The sequence below is a fragment of the Geotrypetes seraphini genome, chromosome 7 (genome assembly GCF_902459505.1).
Source record: "Geotrypetes seraphini chromosome 7, aGeoSer1.1, whole genome shotgun sequence".
NCBI classification, from domain to species: Eukaryota; Metazoa; Chordata; class Amphibia; order Gymnophiona; family Dermophiidae; genus Geotrypetes; species Geotrypetes seraphini.
In genome coordinates, this window is record NC_047090.1 from 84,543,848 (window position 1) to 84,563,109 (window position 19,262).

General features: G+C 48.3%; 1 protein-coding gene across 11 annotated transcripts in view; it reads left to right on the forward strand.

Annotated features, from left to right (window-relative positions):
- SLC25A21 (solute carrier family 25 member 21) overlaps positions 1–19,262 on the forward strand; it is a 702,309-nt gene that overhangs the window by 628,099 nt on the left and 54,948 nt on the right. For all 11 annotated transcript variants that reach the window (XM_033952164.1, XM_033952163.1, XM_033952167.1 and 8 more), the window contains one exon: positions 17,283–17,447. In XM_033952164.1, the coding sequence (XP_033808055.1) occupies positions 17,283–17,447 (165 nt within the window). The remainder of the gene's footprint in view (positions 1–17,282; positions 17,448–19,262) is intronic.

A 19,262-nucleotide genomic window follows, 5' to 3' on the forward strand; every position in this document is an offset into this window, starting at 1 on the left:
TTTAACCCACAAGTCCTCCCTTTGTAGCACCTCCTGCTGTGCTCTTCATTTAAAGACAGCCTGGCCAGTTGTGTTCAGAACCCGCCATGTCTTCATTTCCTGTATATGGACATGAAAATTTATTGTGAGTTGAGTATCCCCGATCATTTTGAATAGCTGGCTCAAAACACCCAGCTTATTAGATACTGACATTGTATTATCTGGGCCTAAATAGGCCCATCGTGGTCAGCACTGTCAAAAATGCTGACCACTGTGAGCTGACTATCTGCCAGTTTATAGCTAAAATGTATGTCTGTTTGCAGAGCTTCCTTTAAACCTTTCCTGATATAAAACATCCTTAATTCTGTTTTTCTATTAGCACTATATGGAGGCCTTTAAATTCTAGAAAGCGTAATAGTTTTGCTAGTTCAGCCTTCCCTATCCCCATCGATTGTTAGCATTCAAGTTTCTCTTTCTAGAAGACAAAGATGCTGACAGAAAATAATCAGACCTATTGAAACAAAACCCCATTTTGTGATTTTTACATGCCAGAATTTCTTCATGACACAGCCCTATTGTATACAGGGGTAGATTCAATAGATGGCATCCAAAGTTAGGCATCAGGATGATCTATATTAAGCTAGTACTCTGTAAAGGACTCTGTGTGGAATGGCCTTTATAGACAGCTAGCTTAAAGCCTGTGATGTAGCCATAGGCGGGCATAGGCCCACCCAGTTTGGGCTCAGGCCCACACAAAATTCTCATGCCCTTGTTATGGCTGGTGGGAATCCTCAAGCCCCACCAGCTACAAGGGCCCTCCAGCTGTAGCATGAAGTGATTAATTTTGGCTAGATTTAACAATTATAAAATATAAAATTATTGCCTGAATCAAGATATGATTGATTTTTGCTGGATTTAGAATTATAAAATATTGCTTGAAATAAAGTATGTTTTTGACTTGGCTTCTGAGAGACTGAGCCAGCCTTGCCTTCAGCCTAGAACTGAGACTAGCTAGGTGTTGCCCAGTATCTTTTCAGACCTTTTCTCTGCAAAATATACACCATAAAGGTTCAGTACCAGTGTTAAACTGAACTCTATGGACAGCAAACAAAGGCTGAACTTAAGCCATTCAAAATCGAGATAAGACAAAAATACCTGAAACTCCCCAGACAAAGACACTATTAAAATTCAGTCAGGCCCTACCCAGACAAAATGTAAACCAGATGACCTCATGCATCTAGAAACAATAATGTTTGAATTGAAATCCTGATTTGGGATTGGACATTGCTCCTGGGTTCTTGCCTACCAGACTTCTAGCCCTCAAGGTCCATAAAAAGGGAAATTCACCTATTCTCTTGGGATCATCGCTGGACATTCAACATACTGTGTGTTCTGACATGTGCTCCAGAAAAACGTTTCTACCAGCAAGGCCTGTATTTATTTATATGTTTATTTAGATTTAAATCCTGTCATCCCCAAAGAGTTCAGAATGGGTTACAGTTTACATTTACAGTGTTACAGTACAGGGTTTACTGTACATAAAGTGTGTTGCAATATATCTTCATGTAGGATTACTTACCAATGCTGGTGAAAGATTGAGGGAGTGACTAGGCAAAAAAGGTAAGTTTTTACAGATTTTCTAAAGTTAAGAAGTCTTTTAAGGGCTCTGATATGAGGAGGTAGGCTGTTCCAGAGGTTTAGCAAGAAATTGTATCATAGTGAGCTACTTTTAATCCAGCTAAAATTAATCATTCTGCTTCTATACCAATATTTTATCTTGTGGAACATTTCCCTTCTTCAAAGTTCCCTAAATTGTAACTAAAATTTATTGCATTGCCTGCCTAACCTTATAAATAAATTATGTTATGTACAAATAAAATTCTAGTTTGTCTTTAAGTGCTTTGTGTATCTGTCCTTAAATATTACACAGAGCTAAGTTATAGACAGGTCAGTGGCGTACCTAGCATATGTGAAACCCCCATCTATATGAAAAATATGATATTTAGTAACAATCTACATATCGCACAACAAGAGTGTACCTAGGAAAAGGCAGCATCTTAAACACTGCAGTGAGCACTAGAACACCAACACATACATTGTAAACTAAACAAACCAGATCCTGCACAGTCAATTGATCCTGTACAGTCGATGCTATCAGAAAGCCATGCCCCTTTTATACACACAGACAGATACACCCTCGCCCAATATGGAATAATCACAAACTAAAAATAGAAATATGTAGACAAAAGGTAAACTGAACCGCCAAGAAACCAGACTTTGCATACAATGCAACACCACAACACCACAAAAACAGTAATACATGTCCTCTAATACTGTGCAAAATATAAAAACAGTAGATGTAAATTTGAAAAAACTGATACATAACAATCACCACTTTACAAATTAACAAATAAAAATAAAACAAATAATGAGAAATAAGAAAATATCATTATCCCAGGACAAGCAGGCAGCATATTCTTGACTGATGGGTGACGGCACCGACGGAGCCCCGGTACGGACAATTTTAGAGTGATTGCACTCTAAGAACTTTAGAAAGTTCTAGCTAGGCCGCACCGCGCGTGCGCGAGTGCCTTCCCGCCCGACGGAGACGCGCGGTCCCCAGTTTCTTAGTTTCCGCGGAGCTAAGAAGACGCGTGTTTCCAACGGCTGTTGGAAATTTTTTTCAAGTATTTTCGCCTTCCCGCTCGCGCGTTTTTTCTCTTCGAGAAATTTTTTCCTTTTCTCATTCTAATTTGTTCGTGTAAAAAAAAAAAAAAAAAATTACTTTTTTCTTTCGTTTTTTGCGGTCGGCCCCAGCGGGGCCTGTTGGCACCATCGAAGCCTCGGGCTTTGATTTTGCTACAGCCGTTTTTCCATTCATGCCCCCGTCACCGGGTTTTAAAAAGTGCCAGCGGTGTGCACGCCCTATATCTCTTTCCGACCCGCACAAGTGGTGCCTTCAGTGTCTGGGTCCGGACCACAGGGCTGAAACCTGCACCCGCTGTAGTTCTCTTCAAAAGAGGACTTTGAAAAACCGGCAAATACAACAGCGGATCCTGTTCGGTACCGCTATGGAAGTTCCTCCGGTATCGACGTCGGCAACTTCCTCTAAACCGACACCGACAGTTTTGGCACCGCAAACTACATCACCGGTATCGCAACCAGTAGGTAAGCTGGCTAAGAAGCCTTCCCCTACTGTCCTCGGACCGCCAGTCGAACAAGCAGTGAGCCAAGTCCTGCAGACTGCGCGCCGACCCCGTAAGCGCTCCGCTCCCATCGAAGTTACTGCCTCTTCATCGGCATCGACTTCACCGGAGCGTCGAGCTGCACCGCAGGTACCGAGCAAGAAAAAACCGGTACCGGTGCCATCGGGACCAACGTTGGATGAGCGTATTGCCTCTATCCTTCAGGTCCAATTTAAGGAGCAACTGCAACAATTGCTCCCATCTCTATTGACTCCGACCCTTCCAGTGTCGGTACCCACTGAGCCTTCGGTGCCGATTGTCGATCAGCCTCTATTATCGGCATCGGCATTATCGGCACCGCAGAAATCTTTATCCATGCCTATTCTATCAGCAGAACCAAGGTCTCATCGACGCACTGTTCTTTCAGTTTCTGATCCGGTACCGGTCTCTGAATCCCGTACCGCTGTGCAGTCACCAGGTACCGTATCGACCCGTTCAGGGAAGTCGGTACGCAAGACAAAACATACTGAGACATCCACTCCACTCTCTCAGGGCCTCCTTCAATCGGTACGGGACCCTGACTTGTGGGATGACTCTGATGATCCCCTCGGTACCGAGGAGGATTATTCGTCTGAAGAGGATGACCCATCGGTGCAGGATCCTGCTGCTAAACCAGAGCACTCCTCCTTCACCAAATTCTTAAAGGAGATGTCAGACTCTCTTTCTATTCCTCTAGAGTCTGACTCTAAAAAATCCAAAGCATTTCTCGATGCTTTGGATTTTGACCAACCTCCCAAAGAGTTTTTAAAGTTGCCCCTCCATGACATCTTGAGGGAAACTTTCTATAAAAATTTGGAAACTCCTTTGACAATACCAGGAGCCCCGAGAAAACTTGAATCTCTTTATAAAGTGATTCCTATTCCAGGGTTCGACAAACACCAACTCCCCCATGAGTCTCTGCTGATGGAGTCGACCCTGAAGAAATCTGCAGGAGCTAGTGTTTATGCCTCTGTCCCTCCTGGCAGAGAGGGCAGGGCCATGGACAAATTTGGGAAACGCCTTTACCAAAATGCGATGTTGGCCAACCGTTCAGGTAACTACGCGTTCCACTTCTCTTTTTACCTAAAGCATCTCATCCAACAGGTGACTTCTTTTCAAAAGTATATACCGGACCGTAAACTTCCTGCTTTTCAGCAATGCACCTCTAGCCTTTTGCAACTCAGAAAGTTTATGGTCCGTTCAATTTATGATACTTTTGAACTGACATCACGGGCCACTGCTATGTCTGTGGCAATGAGAAGGTTGGCATGGCTTCGAGTCTCAGACCTGGATGTAAACCACCAGGATCGACTTGCCAATGCGCCCTGCCTAGGGGATGAGCTGTTTGGGGACTCCATGGATACCACCACCCAAAAGTTATCTGCCCATGAAACTAGGTGGGACACCTTGTTGAAAAACAAGAAGAAACCTCCTCCTCCTCGTCCATTTAGACAACAATCTTCCTATCAGAGGAGATTTTCGGCTTGGCCGGCTCAACCTCATCCTCCCCAACCTAGGAGACAACGTCAACAGCAACAACAGGCTCATCAGCAGCAACAGCCTAATGTTAAACCTGCTCCTCAACCTAAGCCGACACAGCCCTTTTGACTCCCTTCTCCAGGGCATAGCCAGTCTTCCTCCCTCCTGTTCTCTTCCACAGCCCATAGGAGGTCGACTTCGAATTTTCCTCTCTCGCTGGGAGGTAATCACCTCCGACCAGTGGGTTCTTTCAATCATAGCCCACGGCTACTCTCTAAATTTCCAGACTCCTCCACCTGTAGGCCTGCCAAAAGAGTCTGCTTCCAACCACTCTCAGTCCCTCCTACTGGCTCAGGAGGTTCACTCCCTCCTCCTTCTCAATGCCATCGAACCAGTTCCTCAAGACCAGCGAGGCCTGGGATTTTACTCCCGGTACTTTCTAGTACCCAAAAAGACCGGAGACCTCAGACCTATATTAGATCTCAGAGATCTCAACAAGTGTCTGGTCAAGGAGAAGTTCAAAATGTTATCTCTTGCAACCCTATATCCTCTTCTCTCTCAGGGCGACTGGCTATGCTCTCTCGATCTCAAGGAGGCGTACACTCACATTCCTATCCATCTAACGTCCAGGCAATATCTACGCTTCCTCGTCAACCAGCATCATTACCAGTACAAGGTGTTACCCTTCGGTCTAGCCTCCTCCCCCAGGGTATTCACCAAATGTCTGATTGTGGTCGCGGCTTATCTCCGCTCTCACAATTTTCAAGTCTTCCCTTATCTGGACGACTGGCTGATCAAGGCTCATTCTCCTCAGACCGTTCAACTTGCTACCAATCAGACCATTCTCTTCCTTCAACTGTTAGTGTTCGAAATCAATCGACCCAAGTCGCATCTAATTCCAACTCAATGACTTCAATTCATTGGAGCCATTCTGGACACACTTCAGATGAGGGCATTTCTTCCAACAAATCGCCTTCACAACATACTGCATCTCTGTCAACGGGTGTTGCAGCAAACGTCCATCTCTGCAAACCACATGATGATACTCTTGGGCCACATGGACTCCACAGTGCATGTCACTCCCTTCGCACGTCTCCACCTACGTACTCCTCAATGGACCTTAGCGAACCAGTGGTCTCAAGCGACGGATCCTTGCTCACAACTCATATCTGTGACCTCGTCTCTTCGGCAGTCGCTTCTTTGGTGGTTGACATCTTCAAATCTATCCAGAGGTCTGCTGTTCCATCTACCTCCTCATCAACTGGTCATCACCACGGATTCCTCCCCCTATGCATGGGGAGCTCACTTGAACGAGTTCCAAACTCAGGGGTTTTGGACTGCCCAGGAAAAGAAACACCACATCAATTTCCTGGAACTCAGAGCGATGTTTTACGCCCTCAAGGCTTTTCAACATCTTCTTTTTCCTCAGGTACTACTCATTTGCACAGACAACCAAGTTGCAATGTACTACATCAACAAACAGGGAGGGACGGGATCCCGTCTCTTATGTCAGGAAGCTCAAAGGATTTGGACCTGGGCGACTGCTCGTCACCTATTCCTGAAGGCAGTCTACATCCAAGGGGAACAGAATTGCTTAGCAGACAATCTCAGCAGAATTCTTCAACCTCACGAATGGACTCTCGACCCCTCGACTCTCCAGTTCATTTTCTCTCAATGGGGCACACCTCAAGTGGATCTTTTTGCAGCTCCCCACAACCATCAACTGCCCCTGTTTTGCTCCAGACTTTACTCTCCTCACCGTCTGGAACCCGATGCATTTCTCCTGGATTGGACCAATCTCTTCCTTTATGCATTTCCTCCTCTTCCGCTCATGCTGCGCACATTATTCAAGCTTAAGAGGGAACAAGCCACCATGATTCTCATCGCTCCACGGTGGCCCAGACAACATTGGTTCTCCCTTCTGCTTCAACTCAGTTCCAGGGAACCCATACCTCTTCCACTGTTTCCTTCACTACTTACACAGCATCAGCAAACTCTACTTCATCCCAGCTTACAGTCTCTGCACCTGACAGCTTGGTATCTCTCGGGCTGACTTCGGCTCACTCTCTCCTTTCTCAGCCTGTCCGTTCTATTATTGATGCCTCCAGGAAACCGTCTACTCTTCAATGTTACCAACAAAAGTGGTCTCGGTTTTCTTCCTGGTGCCTTTTACATCACCATAATCCCATGTCTACAGCAGTGGGACTGGTGTTGGACTATCTTTTGTCCTTATCTGACTCTGGTCTTAAATCCTCTTCGATAAGAGTTCACCTTAGTACTATTGCAGCTTTTCATGAGCCGATTCATGGAAAACCCCTCTCAGCTCATCCCTTGGTTTCAAGGTTCATGAAGGGCCTTTTCAATGTGAAGCCACCTCTTAAGGCCCCTCCTGTTGTATGGGATCTTAATGTGGTTTTATCCCAGGACAAGCAGGCATGATATTCTCACATGTGGGTGACGTCATCTACGGAGCCCCAGCGCAGACAGCTTTTCAAGCAAACTTGATTGAAGTTTCAAGTTTGCACACTGCACCACGCATGTGCATGCCTTCTCGCCCACTAGAGGGCGCATCCCACCTCGTGGTCCTCAGTTCAATTTTTTCCGCGGAGCCAGAAAGCCCTGTGGATTTTGAGCTCCCTTTGCCTGCCTTTCTGCCACCGCGTCTGAATACTTTTCGGTCGCTGTGCTTTATTATTTTAGTGTTCGTGTCATTTCGATTCATTTTTTCAAAAAAAAAAAAAAAAAAATTTTTCTTTTCGTTGGGCTCCGGGGGCTCCCGGCAGCCGTGGCCGCGGGACGTCGCTCGTTCCCGGCCTGTTTCATCGTACATGTCCCGTCCTGTGACGGGCTTTAAAAAATGCAGCCGGTGTGAGCGGTTGCTCTCTATAACTGACCCCCACCGGTGGTGCATAATTTGCCTGGGCCCGGATCATCCTACGGCCTCCTGTGACCGCTGTTCCACCTTCCAGCCCCGGGCTCTCCGCCGCCGAAGGGCGAGAATGGCAGAGTTGTTTGTAATCGACCCCGCGCCTGTGAAGGCCTTGGCGTCGGCCTCGGCTTCGGCCCCGGCCTTGACCTCGGCCTCGGCGACCTCGGGGGCCTCGGCTTCGCCTCGGCCCTCGACCTCGAAGTCGTCGTCGGGGACAAAACCTGCCTCGGGTAAGTCCTCCTTTCCATCCCCTACAGGGTCTACTAAGAAGCCATCCTCTGCTCCGGCCAAGGCGGGTGGGTCGTCCTCGGCCCCGCCTAAGGCTCCGACCTCGCACGCCCCGAGGGAATACTTGAGACCGAGGTCGCCCTCCAGGGAGCATGCCCCGGACTCGGATCTCCCGACCTTCGTCGGGATTCCGGCCTTTCAGGACCTCCTACGAGCTCTAATTTCATCGGAGCTGTCGGGGGCCCTGGAACAGCTGCAGCGGGCTTCGACCCCGGCTGCTTCGACCTCGGAGGCCCCGGCCTCGGCGACCTCGGCCTTGGGTATCGGGGCCCCACCGACCTCGGCCTCGGTCTTACCCTCGACCTCGGCCTCGGGGGCACCACCCGAGCGTAGCGTGCGACCTCGGGACAAGGTGCGGCGGGTGCGACGCATTTCCTCCTCCTCTTCCTCGAGGTCCTCCCGGGGCTCCTCGCCCTCGACTCGACCTCGGACGAGGCGCCGGCCGAGGAAGCCGAAGCGCTCGCGGGGCTCTCCTCGGCGGCGTGATCGTTCTTCGCCGATCGGGGGCGGGGCGTTGCAGGTGTCGGAGTTGCGCCTCGATAACCCGAGGCTCCTCCGGTCCCCTGCTAAAAGGGTTTCCCGTTCTTCCTCGCCGAGGAAAAGGGAGAGTGCCCCCATTCTCCGGCCTCCGGCTACCTCGCCTAGAGGTTCTTCGAGGCGGGGACGTTCTCCTATCCCCTCGAGACCTTTGGAGCTGATTTTGTGGGGCTCGGGGTCCGGCAGGGATCCTCATTACTATTCTCATGAGGCTTCTCCCATTACTTCGGCGGGGAGGTCGAGAACCCCTTCACCGCCTGCACGGCCGTCCTCTTTTTCTACCTTTGTGCAGGACATGGCCCGAGCCCTGGGGTTGGACCTCACGGCGGGTTCCCAATATTCGAAGGAGTTCCTTGAGGAGCAGGACCTTCCCACTCCGCCTAGGGAGGCTCCTCGGCTTCCCTTCAATAAGGTCCTCCTACAGACCTGCCTGAAAAATCTGGCTAACCCTCTTACAGTCACGTCTGTCCCGTCCAATATGGAGGCTAAATACAGGACGGTGCCGGCCAAGGGGTTCGAGAAGGCGCAACTCTCCCACCAGTCCTTACTGGTGGAGTCTGCCCTGAAAAAGTCCCAACCCTCCCGGGTTTCTGCGGCAGTTCCACCTGGCAGGGAGGGTCGGACACTGGACAAGTTTGGCCGTCGCCTCTACTCAAATTCCCTGATGGCCACCAGGGTACTAAATTATGCCTTCACCTTCTCCTCATATCTGCGTGGCATGGTGAAGGACCTCCCTCAATATCGTGACTCCTTACCGGACTCCCAAAAGGTGGGATTTGACAAATTTATGTCCAACCTGTCTCAATTGCGGTTGTACCTTTTCCATGCTTTGTACGACACATTTGAGCTGGTTTCGAGGGTGTCAGCCTTCGCGGTGGCCATGCGCCGTCTGGCCTGGCTTCGCACCCTCGATATGGACCCAAACCTTCAGGACCGTCTTGCAGACTGGCCTTGTGTGGGGTCCGAGTTGTTTGATGAGTCTTTAGAGGCGGCGACCAAGCGGCTGTCGGAACAGGAGCGCTCGTTGGCCTCCTTGGTCCGTCCTAAGCCTAGACCCCCGCCGCAGAAACCCTTCCGTCCTCCTCTGAGGCGGTATCCACAAAAGTCAACCCTGGCTTTTTCTAGGCCGCTGCCTAGACGCCCATCTCAGCGAGGCAGAGGGGGACACACGCAAGCCCCGGCGCAGGGTCCTTCCAAACCCGCGCCCTCCTTTTGACGGGCTGAGCAGATGGGGCAGGTTCCCCTCCGCGATCCCACAGGAACCCCTTCCCATAGGGGGGCGTCTCCGGTCCTTCTATGCGGCTTGGACCGAAATAACATCAGACGCTTGGGTGCTCCGGACCGTCTCCGAGGGCTACTCTCTCAATTTGTTATCAGCGCCGCCGGATCAACCTCCGTGGGCTTCCCCTTACAATCGGGCCCAGCTTCCCATCCTTCTGGCCGAAGCCAAGGCCCTGTTCAAGCTTCGGGCGGTGGAACCGGTCCCCATAGAACAGCTGGGGACGGGTTTTTACTCCCGTTACTTTTTGGTCCCAAAAAAGACCGGGGATTTGCACCCCATACTGGACCTCAGGAAGCTCAACAAATTCCTAGTCCGGGAGAAGTTTCGAATGCTGTCTCTCCCGATTTTGTATCCTCTCTTGGAGGAAGGGGACTGGATGTGCTCCCTCGACCTGAAGGAGGCATACACCCATGTTCCGGTGCATCCCGCCTTCCAAAAATTTTTACGGTTCCAGGTGGGGGATCTGCACCTTCAGTACAGGGTCCTTCCCTTCGGCCTGGCCTCGTCCCCTCGAGTCTTCACGAAGTGTATGGTGGTGGTCGCGGCAGCCCTGAGATCTCGTGGGCTGCATGTTTTCCCGTACCTGGACGATTGGCTGATCAAAGCCCCGACCAGGGAGGGGGTTATCTCAGCGACCCGACAGTCTATCACCTTCCTTCAACGACTGGGGTTCGAGGTGAATTTTCCCAAGTCGCAGTTGTGCCCGGCCCAGTCTCTTCAGTTTATAGGCGCAGTGCTGGACACTGTGCACCTACGTTCGTACCTCCCGCCGCCTCGGTTGGAGGCCTTGGTTCGACTGGGCCGTCTGGTCTCTCAACTGCCTGTGGTGTCGGCCCAGCGCATGATGATGCTTCTGGGCCACATGGCATCGACGGTCCACGTCACTCCGTTCGCCAGGCTACACCTGAGAATTCCTCAGTGGACCCTGGCCTCCCAGTGGCGTCAGGATTGTGATCCGGTGTCCCGGCTCATTGCGGTGACTCCTTCTTTGCGGCGATCGCTCCGTTGGTGGACCAACTCTTCCAATCTTTCCGGGGGTTTGCTATTTCTTGTCCCTCCGTTTCGCAAGGTTCTGACCACGGACTCCTCGGAGTACGCGTGGGGGGCCCACCTTGACGGTCTACGGACACAGGGTCTGTGGTCGGCGGAAGACCGTCGCTGTCACATCAACGTGCTGGAACTTCGTGCCATCTTTCTGGCGGTTCGAGCGTTCGACCACTTACTCCAAGATCAGGTAGTCCTCGTTCGCACGGACAACCAAGTGGCGATGTACTATGTGAACAAGCAAGGTGGGACGGGTTCTTGGCCCCTCTGCACGGAGGCACTTCGCCTATGGGAGTGGGCGATCTCCCGGAACATCTTTCTACAGGCGGTCTATATTCAGGGAGAGCAGAACTGTTTAGTGGACAAGCTCAGTCGGCTTCTGCAGCCGCACGAGTGGTCGCTCAACGCCAGAGTCCTGCGCGAAGTCTTCAATCGCTGGGGGACCCCGCAGGTGGATCTGTTTGCCTCTCCAGAAACTCGCAAACTGCCCCTGTATTGTTCTCGGATGTACTCCCGGGACCGTCTCGAAGCAGATGCCTTCCTTCTCGACTGGGGAGGGAAGTTTCTGTACGCGTTCCCTCCTTTTCCTCTGATCATGAGAACGTTGGTGCGTCTCAAATCATCCGCAGCCACTATGATTCTCATTGCGCCTCGGTGGCCGCGTCAGCACTGGTTCTCCCTGCTGCTTCAGCTCAGTACCAGGGAGCCTCTACTTCTTCCTGTGTTTCCTTCTCTGCTGTCGCAGAGTCAGGGTTCGATGCTGCACCCCAATCTTCGGTCGTTACACCTGACCGCTTGGTTCCTTGCTCCTTGACTTCGCCCTGGGTTTCTCAATCCGTGAGGGAAGTGTTGGAAGCCTCCCGTAAGATTTCGACTAGGCTTTGTTATTCACAGAAATGGACCAGGTTTTCCTCCTGGTGTTCATCTTCTCACCTGGATCCTGCTTCGGTTCCGGTGTCCTCGGTTCTGGATTACTTGTTGCACCTGTCTAATTCTGGTCTGAAGACGACATCTGTGCGTGTTCATCTCAGTGCCATTTCGGCCTTCCATCGACACCTGGATGGACGCGCTCTTTCACTTCATCCTTTGGTGACACGCTTCATGAAGGGATTACTCAGGGTTTGTCCCCCTCTGAAGCCTCCTCCCGTCGTGTGGGATCTGAATGTGGTTTTGGCTCAACTGATGAAACCTCCCTTTGAGCCAATCGACAAATCTCTTTTGAAATTTCTGACTTGGAAAGTTATTTTTCTGATTGCACTCACATCTGCACGGCGGATTGGTGAGTTGCAAGCCTTGGTTGCGGACCCTCCTTTTACGGTGTTTCATCATGATAAGGTGGTTCTCCGCACCCATCCGAAATTTTTACCAAAGGTTGTGTCTGATTTTCACCTCAATCAGTCCATTGTCCTTCCTGTGTTCTTCTCGAAGCCCCACTCCCATCCTGGCGAGACGGCGCTTCACACGCTTGACTGTAAGAGGGCGTTAGCATATTACCTCCAACGCACCAGGTCTCATAGGAAGGTTCCTCAATTGTTTTTGTCCTTTGATCCTAATCGCTTAGGGCATCCTGTTTCCAAGCGCACCTTGTCCAACTGGTTGGCTGCTTGTATTTCATTTTGCTATGCTCAGGCTGGTCTTCCGCCCCCGGGTCGAGTCACGGGGCATAAGGTCAGAGCGATGGCAGCCTCTGTGGCTTTCCTCCGTTCTACACCTGTGGAGGACATATGCAAGGCTGCCACTTGGTCTTCGGTTCATACGTTCACCTCCCACTACTGTCTGGACACTTTGTCCAGAAGCGACGGCCGGTTTGGCCAGTCGGTGTTACGTAATCTGTTTTCCTAAATTGCCATCCTCCCACCTGCCCTTTTTGGTTGGCTTGGAGGTCACCCACATGTGAGAATATCATGCCTGCTTGTCCTGGGATAAAGCACAGTTACTTACCGTAACAGGTGTTATCCAGGGACAGCAGGCATATATTCTCACAACCCGCCCGCCTCCCCGGGGATGGCTTCTTTGCTAGTTATGGAACTGAGGACCACGAGGTGGGATGCGCCCTCTAGTGGGCGAGAAGGCATGCACATGCGTGGTGCAGTGTGCAAACTTGAAACTTCAATCAAGTTTGCTTGAAAAGCTGTCCGCGCTGGGGCTCCGTAGATGACGTCACCCACATGTGAGAATATATGCCTGCTGTCCCTGGATAACACCTGTTACGGTAAGTAACTGTGCTCTTTCTGCGTTAATGAAGCCTCCTTTCGAGCCTTTGGCCACAACGCATTTTAAATTTCTAACTTGGAAAGTGGTCTTTCTTATAGCTCTCACTTCTGCCAGGAGGGTCAGTGAGCTCCATGCACTGGTGGCTGATCCACCTTTCACTGTTTTTCACCATGATAAGGTCGTCCTCCGTACACATCCAAAATTCCTTCCTAAGGTTGTGTCTGAGTTTCATCTTAACCAATCCATCGTTCTACCTGTTTTTTTCCCAAAGCCTCATTCTAATCCAGGTGAACAGGCTTTGCACACCTTGGATTGTAAACGTGCTCTGGCTTACTATCTTGAACGCACCAAACCTCACAGATCATCTCCTCAACTGTTTTTGTCCTTTGATCCTAACAAGTTGGGTCATCCTGTATCTAAACGCACCCTGTCCAATTGGCTTGCTGCTTGCGTTTCATTCTGTTATGCTCAGTCGGGTCTGACACTGGAAGGTTCTGTCACGGGCCACAAGATTAGAGCTATGGCAGCGTCTGTAGCTTTCCTCCGTTCCACTTCCATTGAGGAAATCTGCAAGGCTGCTACTTGGTCCTCAGTTCATACTTTTACATCTCACTATTGTCTGGATGCATTCTCCAGACGGGATGGACACTTCGGCCAATCTGTTTTACAAAATTTGTTTTCCTAATGGCCAACCTTCCCTCCGTTCCTCTTCTTGTTAGCTTGGAGGTCACCCATCAGTCAAGAATATGCTGCCTGCTTGTCCTGGGATAAAGCACAGTTACTTACCGTAACAGGTGTTATCCAGGGACAGCAGGCAGATATTCTTGCGTCCCTCCCACCTCCCCGGGTTGGCTTCTTAGCTGGCTTATCCTAACTGGGGACCGCACGCCTCCGTCGGGCGGGGAGGCACTCGCGCGGTGCGGCCTAGCTAGAACTTTCTAAAGTTCTTAGAGTGCAATCACTCTAAAATTGTCCGTACCGGGGCTCCGTCGGTGCCGTCACCCATCAGTCAAGAATATCTGCCTGCTGTCCCTGGATAACACCTGTTACGGTAAGTAACTGTGCTTTTTATTGGACTAATCCCCATAAGCTCGGTCCTCATCCCCACAAACCACCTGATTCCATCCACACAAGCCTTGAATTGTTTTATATTGAACTTAAAGTATAAAAAGAAACAATATTCTGTACAATTGTCAATTTATAAATCAGCGTCTTCTCCCCACTCTCTCTTCCCCATTTCCCTACAGCGTCCTCAGCCCACTCTCTCTCCACTTTTCTTCAGCGCACGCACATAAAAACAAGCAAGTAATTTTATATCATTTTCATTCTATTCATTCATAGAAATTAAAGTCTAAATAATGCCAGTCACATAACAAAACATGATTTTACAAAAATAATTCCCTGCAGTCAAGCCTGCAAGGATTACTAGATGTCTTTCAGCAGCTCCCCTCCCTCCCTCCCCGTTACCTTCGTGGCCAAGTCAAAATGATCTACCAACAATAAAATTTTAAAAACACAAAGCACATTGTACGCAGAGAAAATGTTAATTATCATTTATATTCCGCGGGTTTTCAAAGAGGTCAAGGCAGATGACTTTATGCAATGTCACCTCAGTAACAACTATACAAAAATAGACAAATATACCCTCTCCCTTTTTATTAAACCGTGATAGCGTTTTTTAGCGCAGGGAGCTGCGCTGAATGCCCCACGCTGCTCTCGACGCTCCCTGCGCTAAAAACTGCTATTGTAGTTTAGTAAAAGGGGCCCATAGTGCAAAATATAGACAGCATATATAAATTCTCAAAACGGACACATTTTGATCACTAAATTGAAAATAAAATCATTTTTCCTACCTTTGTTTGGTAATTTCATCAGTCTCTGGTTGCACTTTATTCTTCTGACTGTGCATCCAATATTTCTTCCCTTCTTTCAGCCTCCTATATGCTTCTTCTCCTCCAGACTTCATTCCTTCCCCCAACTTTTTCTTTGTTTCATCCTGTCCCCTTCTTTCTCTCTCCATGCCCCCTTTCTTTCTGTATGTCTGTCTTTCTCTCTCCATGCCCCATTTCTTTCCTTCACCCTGCCCCTTCTTTCTTTCTCTCTCCATGCCCCATTTTTTTTTCTTTCTTTCACCTTGCCCCCTTTCTTTCTTTCTTGATCCCTGTCCCCCCCTTTGCTTTCTTTCTGGCTCCCTGGCACCCCCCCTTTCTTTCTTTCTGCCTTCCCTCCCCTATGCCACCGCCGCTACCACCACCATACTGCCACCACCACCGGGGAAAGGCTGCCACTGGCCATCGGAAACAGGCCGGCGCCGAATTCGCCCTCCTTCTTTTCCTGCGGGCCGACCAACTCTGGCTGCCCAACATCAATTCTAACATCGGAGAGGACGTTCCGGGCCAGTCAGGCAGCGATTGGCTGGCCCAGAATGTCCTCTCCGACGTCAGAATTGATGTTGGACGGCTAGAGTTGCTCGGCTCGGGGAAGAGAAGCAGTAGGGAGGGAGAATTTGGCGCCGGCTTCTTTCTGTTGACGGCAATGGCAGCCTTTCCCCGGCAGCAGCCTATTGCCTGGTAAGTGGCCAGCTGAACAGCCCCTCGGGCCTTGCACCTAGGGCGGACCGCCCACTCCCCGCCCCCCCTTGGTACGCCACTGAGACAGGTAGCTCCATTCCCCAAATTAACATTTATACTTAATATAAAATATATTCCTCTCTTTAAGAGTAATATATTTTATTGGTAGAGAATTCTTGTAACACGGCAGCAAGAACTCCTCTCTCTCTCTCTCCCATTTGCTGTAGCTTATGACACTGTCCAAGTGCTGGTATTGCACTGGTCTTCTTCTGCTATACACACTCAGTTTTGCGCATGCATGAAAACTAACTATGCATGGATAGGGCAGGGCAAGGGAAGTTGCAGTGCAAGGGCAGTGCCATATTCTGGAGGAGTTCTTGCCACCGGAGGACCCTTGCAGATGGTGGGGCTTGGAGATCCAACTCAAGTAATTTTAATGCTTTGTGTTGGCCTGGTGGAGAGGGGATGGGGAAACCACATATGCCTACCCAGTTTGCCCAGTGGCCCACCCAAAATTTGAGGTCTTTCTACACCTCTGCTTAACGCACACTTTATGCCTAATTTTAGAAGCAATTCCACTCCAGATGGCCACTATTTCTCGCAATTAGATCAAAACTCAGGTAAAACTCCAATCTCAAAACTTACTTATCTATATCCCGAGCATGTCGGATCATTACTCCCAGTTATGTTGAAACACGATGAATTTAAGTTAAGTACGAAATTCATTGGAAGGTTAAGTTATAATTATTTATAAAACTTCTAAAAAATATTAAATTATTACAAATGAATTAAAAAAAAAAAATTAGATTCAAATGAACAGAGGCAGTGAGGAGAACTATACACCTATATTCCTGCCGGATATAATAAATTATCGAAGATGGAGGAGGTGTTTCTGAGGCCTTGGTTCTATAAAGTAATAGCTATTAATACAATTTCTAAAGTTGGTACTTTTTTGAAAAATAGTGTATGCTTGGGATATAGATAAGTAAGTTTTAATTTTAGAAGTGAGCATTTATGCCTGTCAAAGGCTGGCATAAATGCTTACACCCAACTAATGGCAGTTAGACATGGAAATGCAGGTATTCTATAATACTACGCCTACATTCTGGGAACCCGCTCATGCCTCTCCCTTGGCTATGCCCCCTTTGGAGTTGCACACTATGAAAATTAGGCATGCATGTTATAGAATAGGGCATAGGGCACATTCACATAGAACTCCTAATTACTAGTGCTTGTCAATACCAATTATCGTTGGCACCAATTTAGCCAATTACTTTTCACATGGTTCTGTCATCCACACCCAAAACTGAGCACCTAACTTTGGGTGACTTATACGAACTCTGAGGGACAGTGATTTTCAGTTTTTAATTATTTTTAAACTTTATGTTTTGTTTCATAATGCAACCAAATTAAACATACGTTTGTGTCATCTATGTCCATTTCTATGGGTTAAAATATACTTTTAACTTTATAATCCATGAAATTTCTTGGGAATGTATTTGTACTTCTCTGATATCTCTACCTCCAGTCCTCAAGTGCTGCAAATAGATCCGGTTTTCAGGCTATCATAATGAATAGGCATGAGATTTATTTGCATGCAATGACTTTAGTTTATGGTCAATTGACATATTTTGTGTTATTCTGAATAACATCCCTGCTTGTAAGCTTTTAGAGTCAGAGTTTGAGAATTGTATTTCATTCATACCCTAGAGTCATATCTCCTTTCTTTTGCACAGCAACCAACCACCTATGCCCAAGCCCGGAAAATTATCAAGGCTGAAGGAGTTGGGCTACGAGGACTTAACAAGGGCCTTACTGCAACATTGGGCCGCCACGGAGTTTTTAACATGGTTTATTTTGGATTCTATTTCAATGTGAAAAATGTTGTACCTGTTAGCAAGGTAAGGGCGGTCTTAAAATATGTAACAGAAAAACTAAGCCATCAGAAATACAGTAGAGACTGGTTAAGGGATATTTTCTGATATAGGGCAAGATATACAAAACATTTTTGCCATAGTCATAAAGGGCCTTATTCTATAAATAGTGCCTAGGGACACCTACATTGAGGCGTCGTTTGGCACGATTGTCAATCGATCACTAGGTACCGTTTATAGAATCCCATCTAGCGGCACCTAGGTGTGCTTAGGCATCGTAAAGCGTCCTAGAGGTAGGCGCTCCTAACTCAGATGCCTGAGCCACAAACCTCCCTCCCTCCCTCCAGCCCCAAAGCAGCAGAAGCAGCGGCGGTCTTGAGCCGCGAACCCCCTCCCTCCGTCTAACTCTGAAGCAGCAGTGGCAGCAGTGGTCCTGAGGCATGAACCCCCCTCCAGCCTTGAAGCAGCAGCAGCGGTCCTGAGCAGTGAGCCTCCCTCCCTCCCTTAACCCTTTCAGGACCATAAGGATCGTAGGCCAATTTTTGTGGTTTTGACGACATTTTTATGGTAAAAAGGGCTTGCAGATGCCAAAAAATTGATTTTTTTTTGTGAAATATCATTATTTTTATTTAAAAAAATCACACTTCTGGCTTATGGACAGTGTGGCAAGTGAATCTTCTCGTCAATCTAGCAACGACGCTAATGAATGAATGTCGGAACCAGTTTGTTTACATAAAGGTAGTATCATATGGAATCCGTACATATTAAATTTAGAACTGTAGACTATCCCAATCAAAATTTATAGGATTTTAAAGTTATGGGACAAATATGTCCCTTGGTCCTGAAAGGGTTAAGCCCCAAAGCAGCAGAAGTGGCGTCAGTCCTGAGCCGCAAATGCCCCCTCCTCCTCCCCGTCTTTTCCATACTTGAAGCAGCAGTGGCAGCTGATCAGCAGAGGCAGAGCTGATAACAGACTGCTCGCGGCCAGCCCCGGCAGGGCCTTTCCTCTGATGCTTTGGAAGTGATAATAATAATAATAACAACAACGTTTTATATACCGCAGGACTGTGAAGTTCTATGCAGTTTACAATGATTAAAAGATGGTACAAATTGAGTGAGCTTAGCAGAGTTAAAAGCTAGTGATTAACAGCTCTAGGGATCAGTTATTGTGGAGAAAGAATTGTACGGGTCAGCTGCCTAAATACTTCAGGAACAGATATGTTTGTAGGCGTTTCCTAAATTCCCCATAAGTAGTAGGCATAAACAATTGTTCTAGATCTTTACCCCATAATACTGCCTGAGAAAAGGTGTTGATGATGCATCAGAGGAAAGACTCTGCCGTGGAAAGACTCTGCCATGGAAAGACTGCCGTGAATGGCCATGAGCAGCCTGTTTTCAGTACTGCCGCTGCTGCTTCAGATAACGGAGGGAGGAAGGGAGGGAGGAGGGCATTTGCAACTCAGGACCACTGCCTCTTCTGTTGCTTTAAGGCTAGGAGGGAGGAGGGAATTGAAATCTGTGTTAGGACACTCCTTCTCTAACTACATTACTGTATTTTTATAGTAATTCTCAAGCAACCAGAAAAACAGTTATCCGGCATCCACCAATCCCCATGGGTGCCGGATAACTGAGATATAATACTGTATATAATACAAGTTATGCTGGGTTATGCACATCCAAAACATGAATACTGCTTCTAAAATGACTACCTTAATGTATCCCAAATTTAGCAAAGCCCATATTTCTCAATGAAGCCCATTTATAATTATGTACTTAAAATAATGTATGTCTACAAGCATTAACTCATTAAAGCAAATTAGTAAATGAAGCCCATAATTTGTT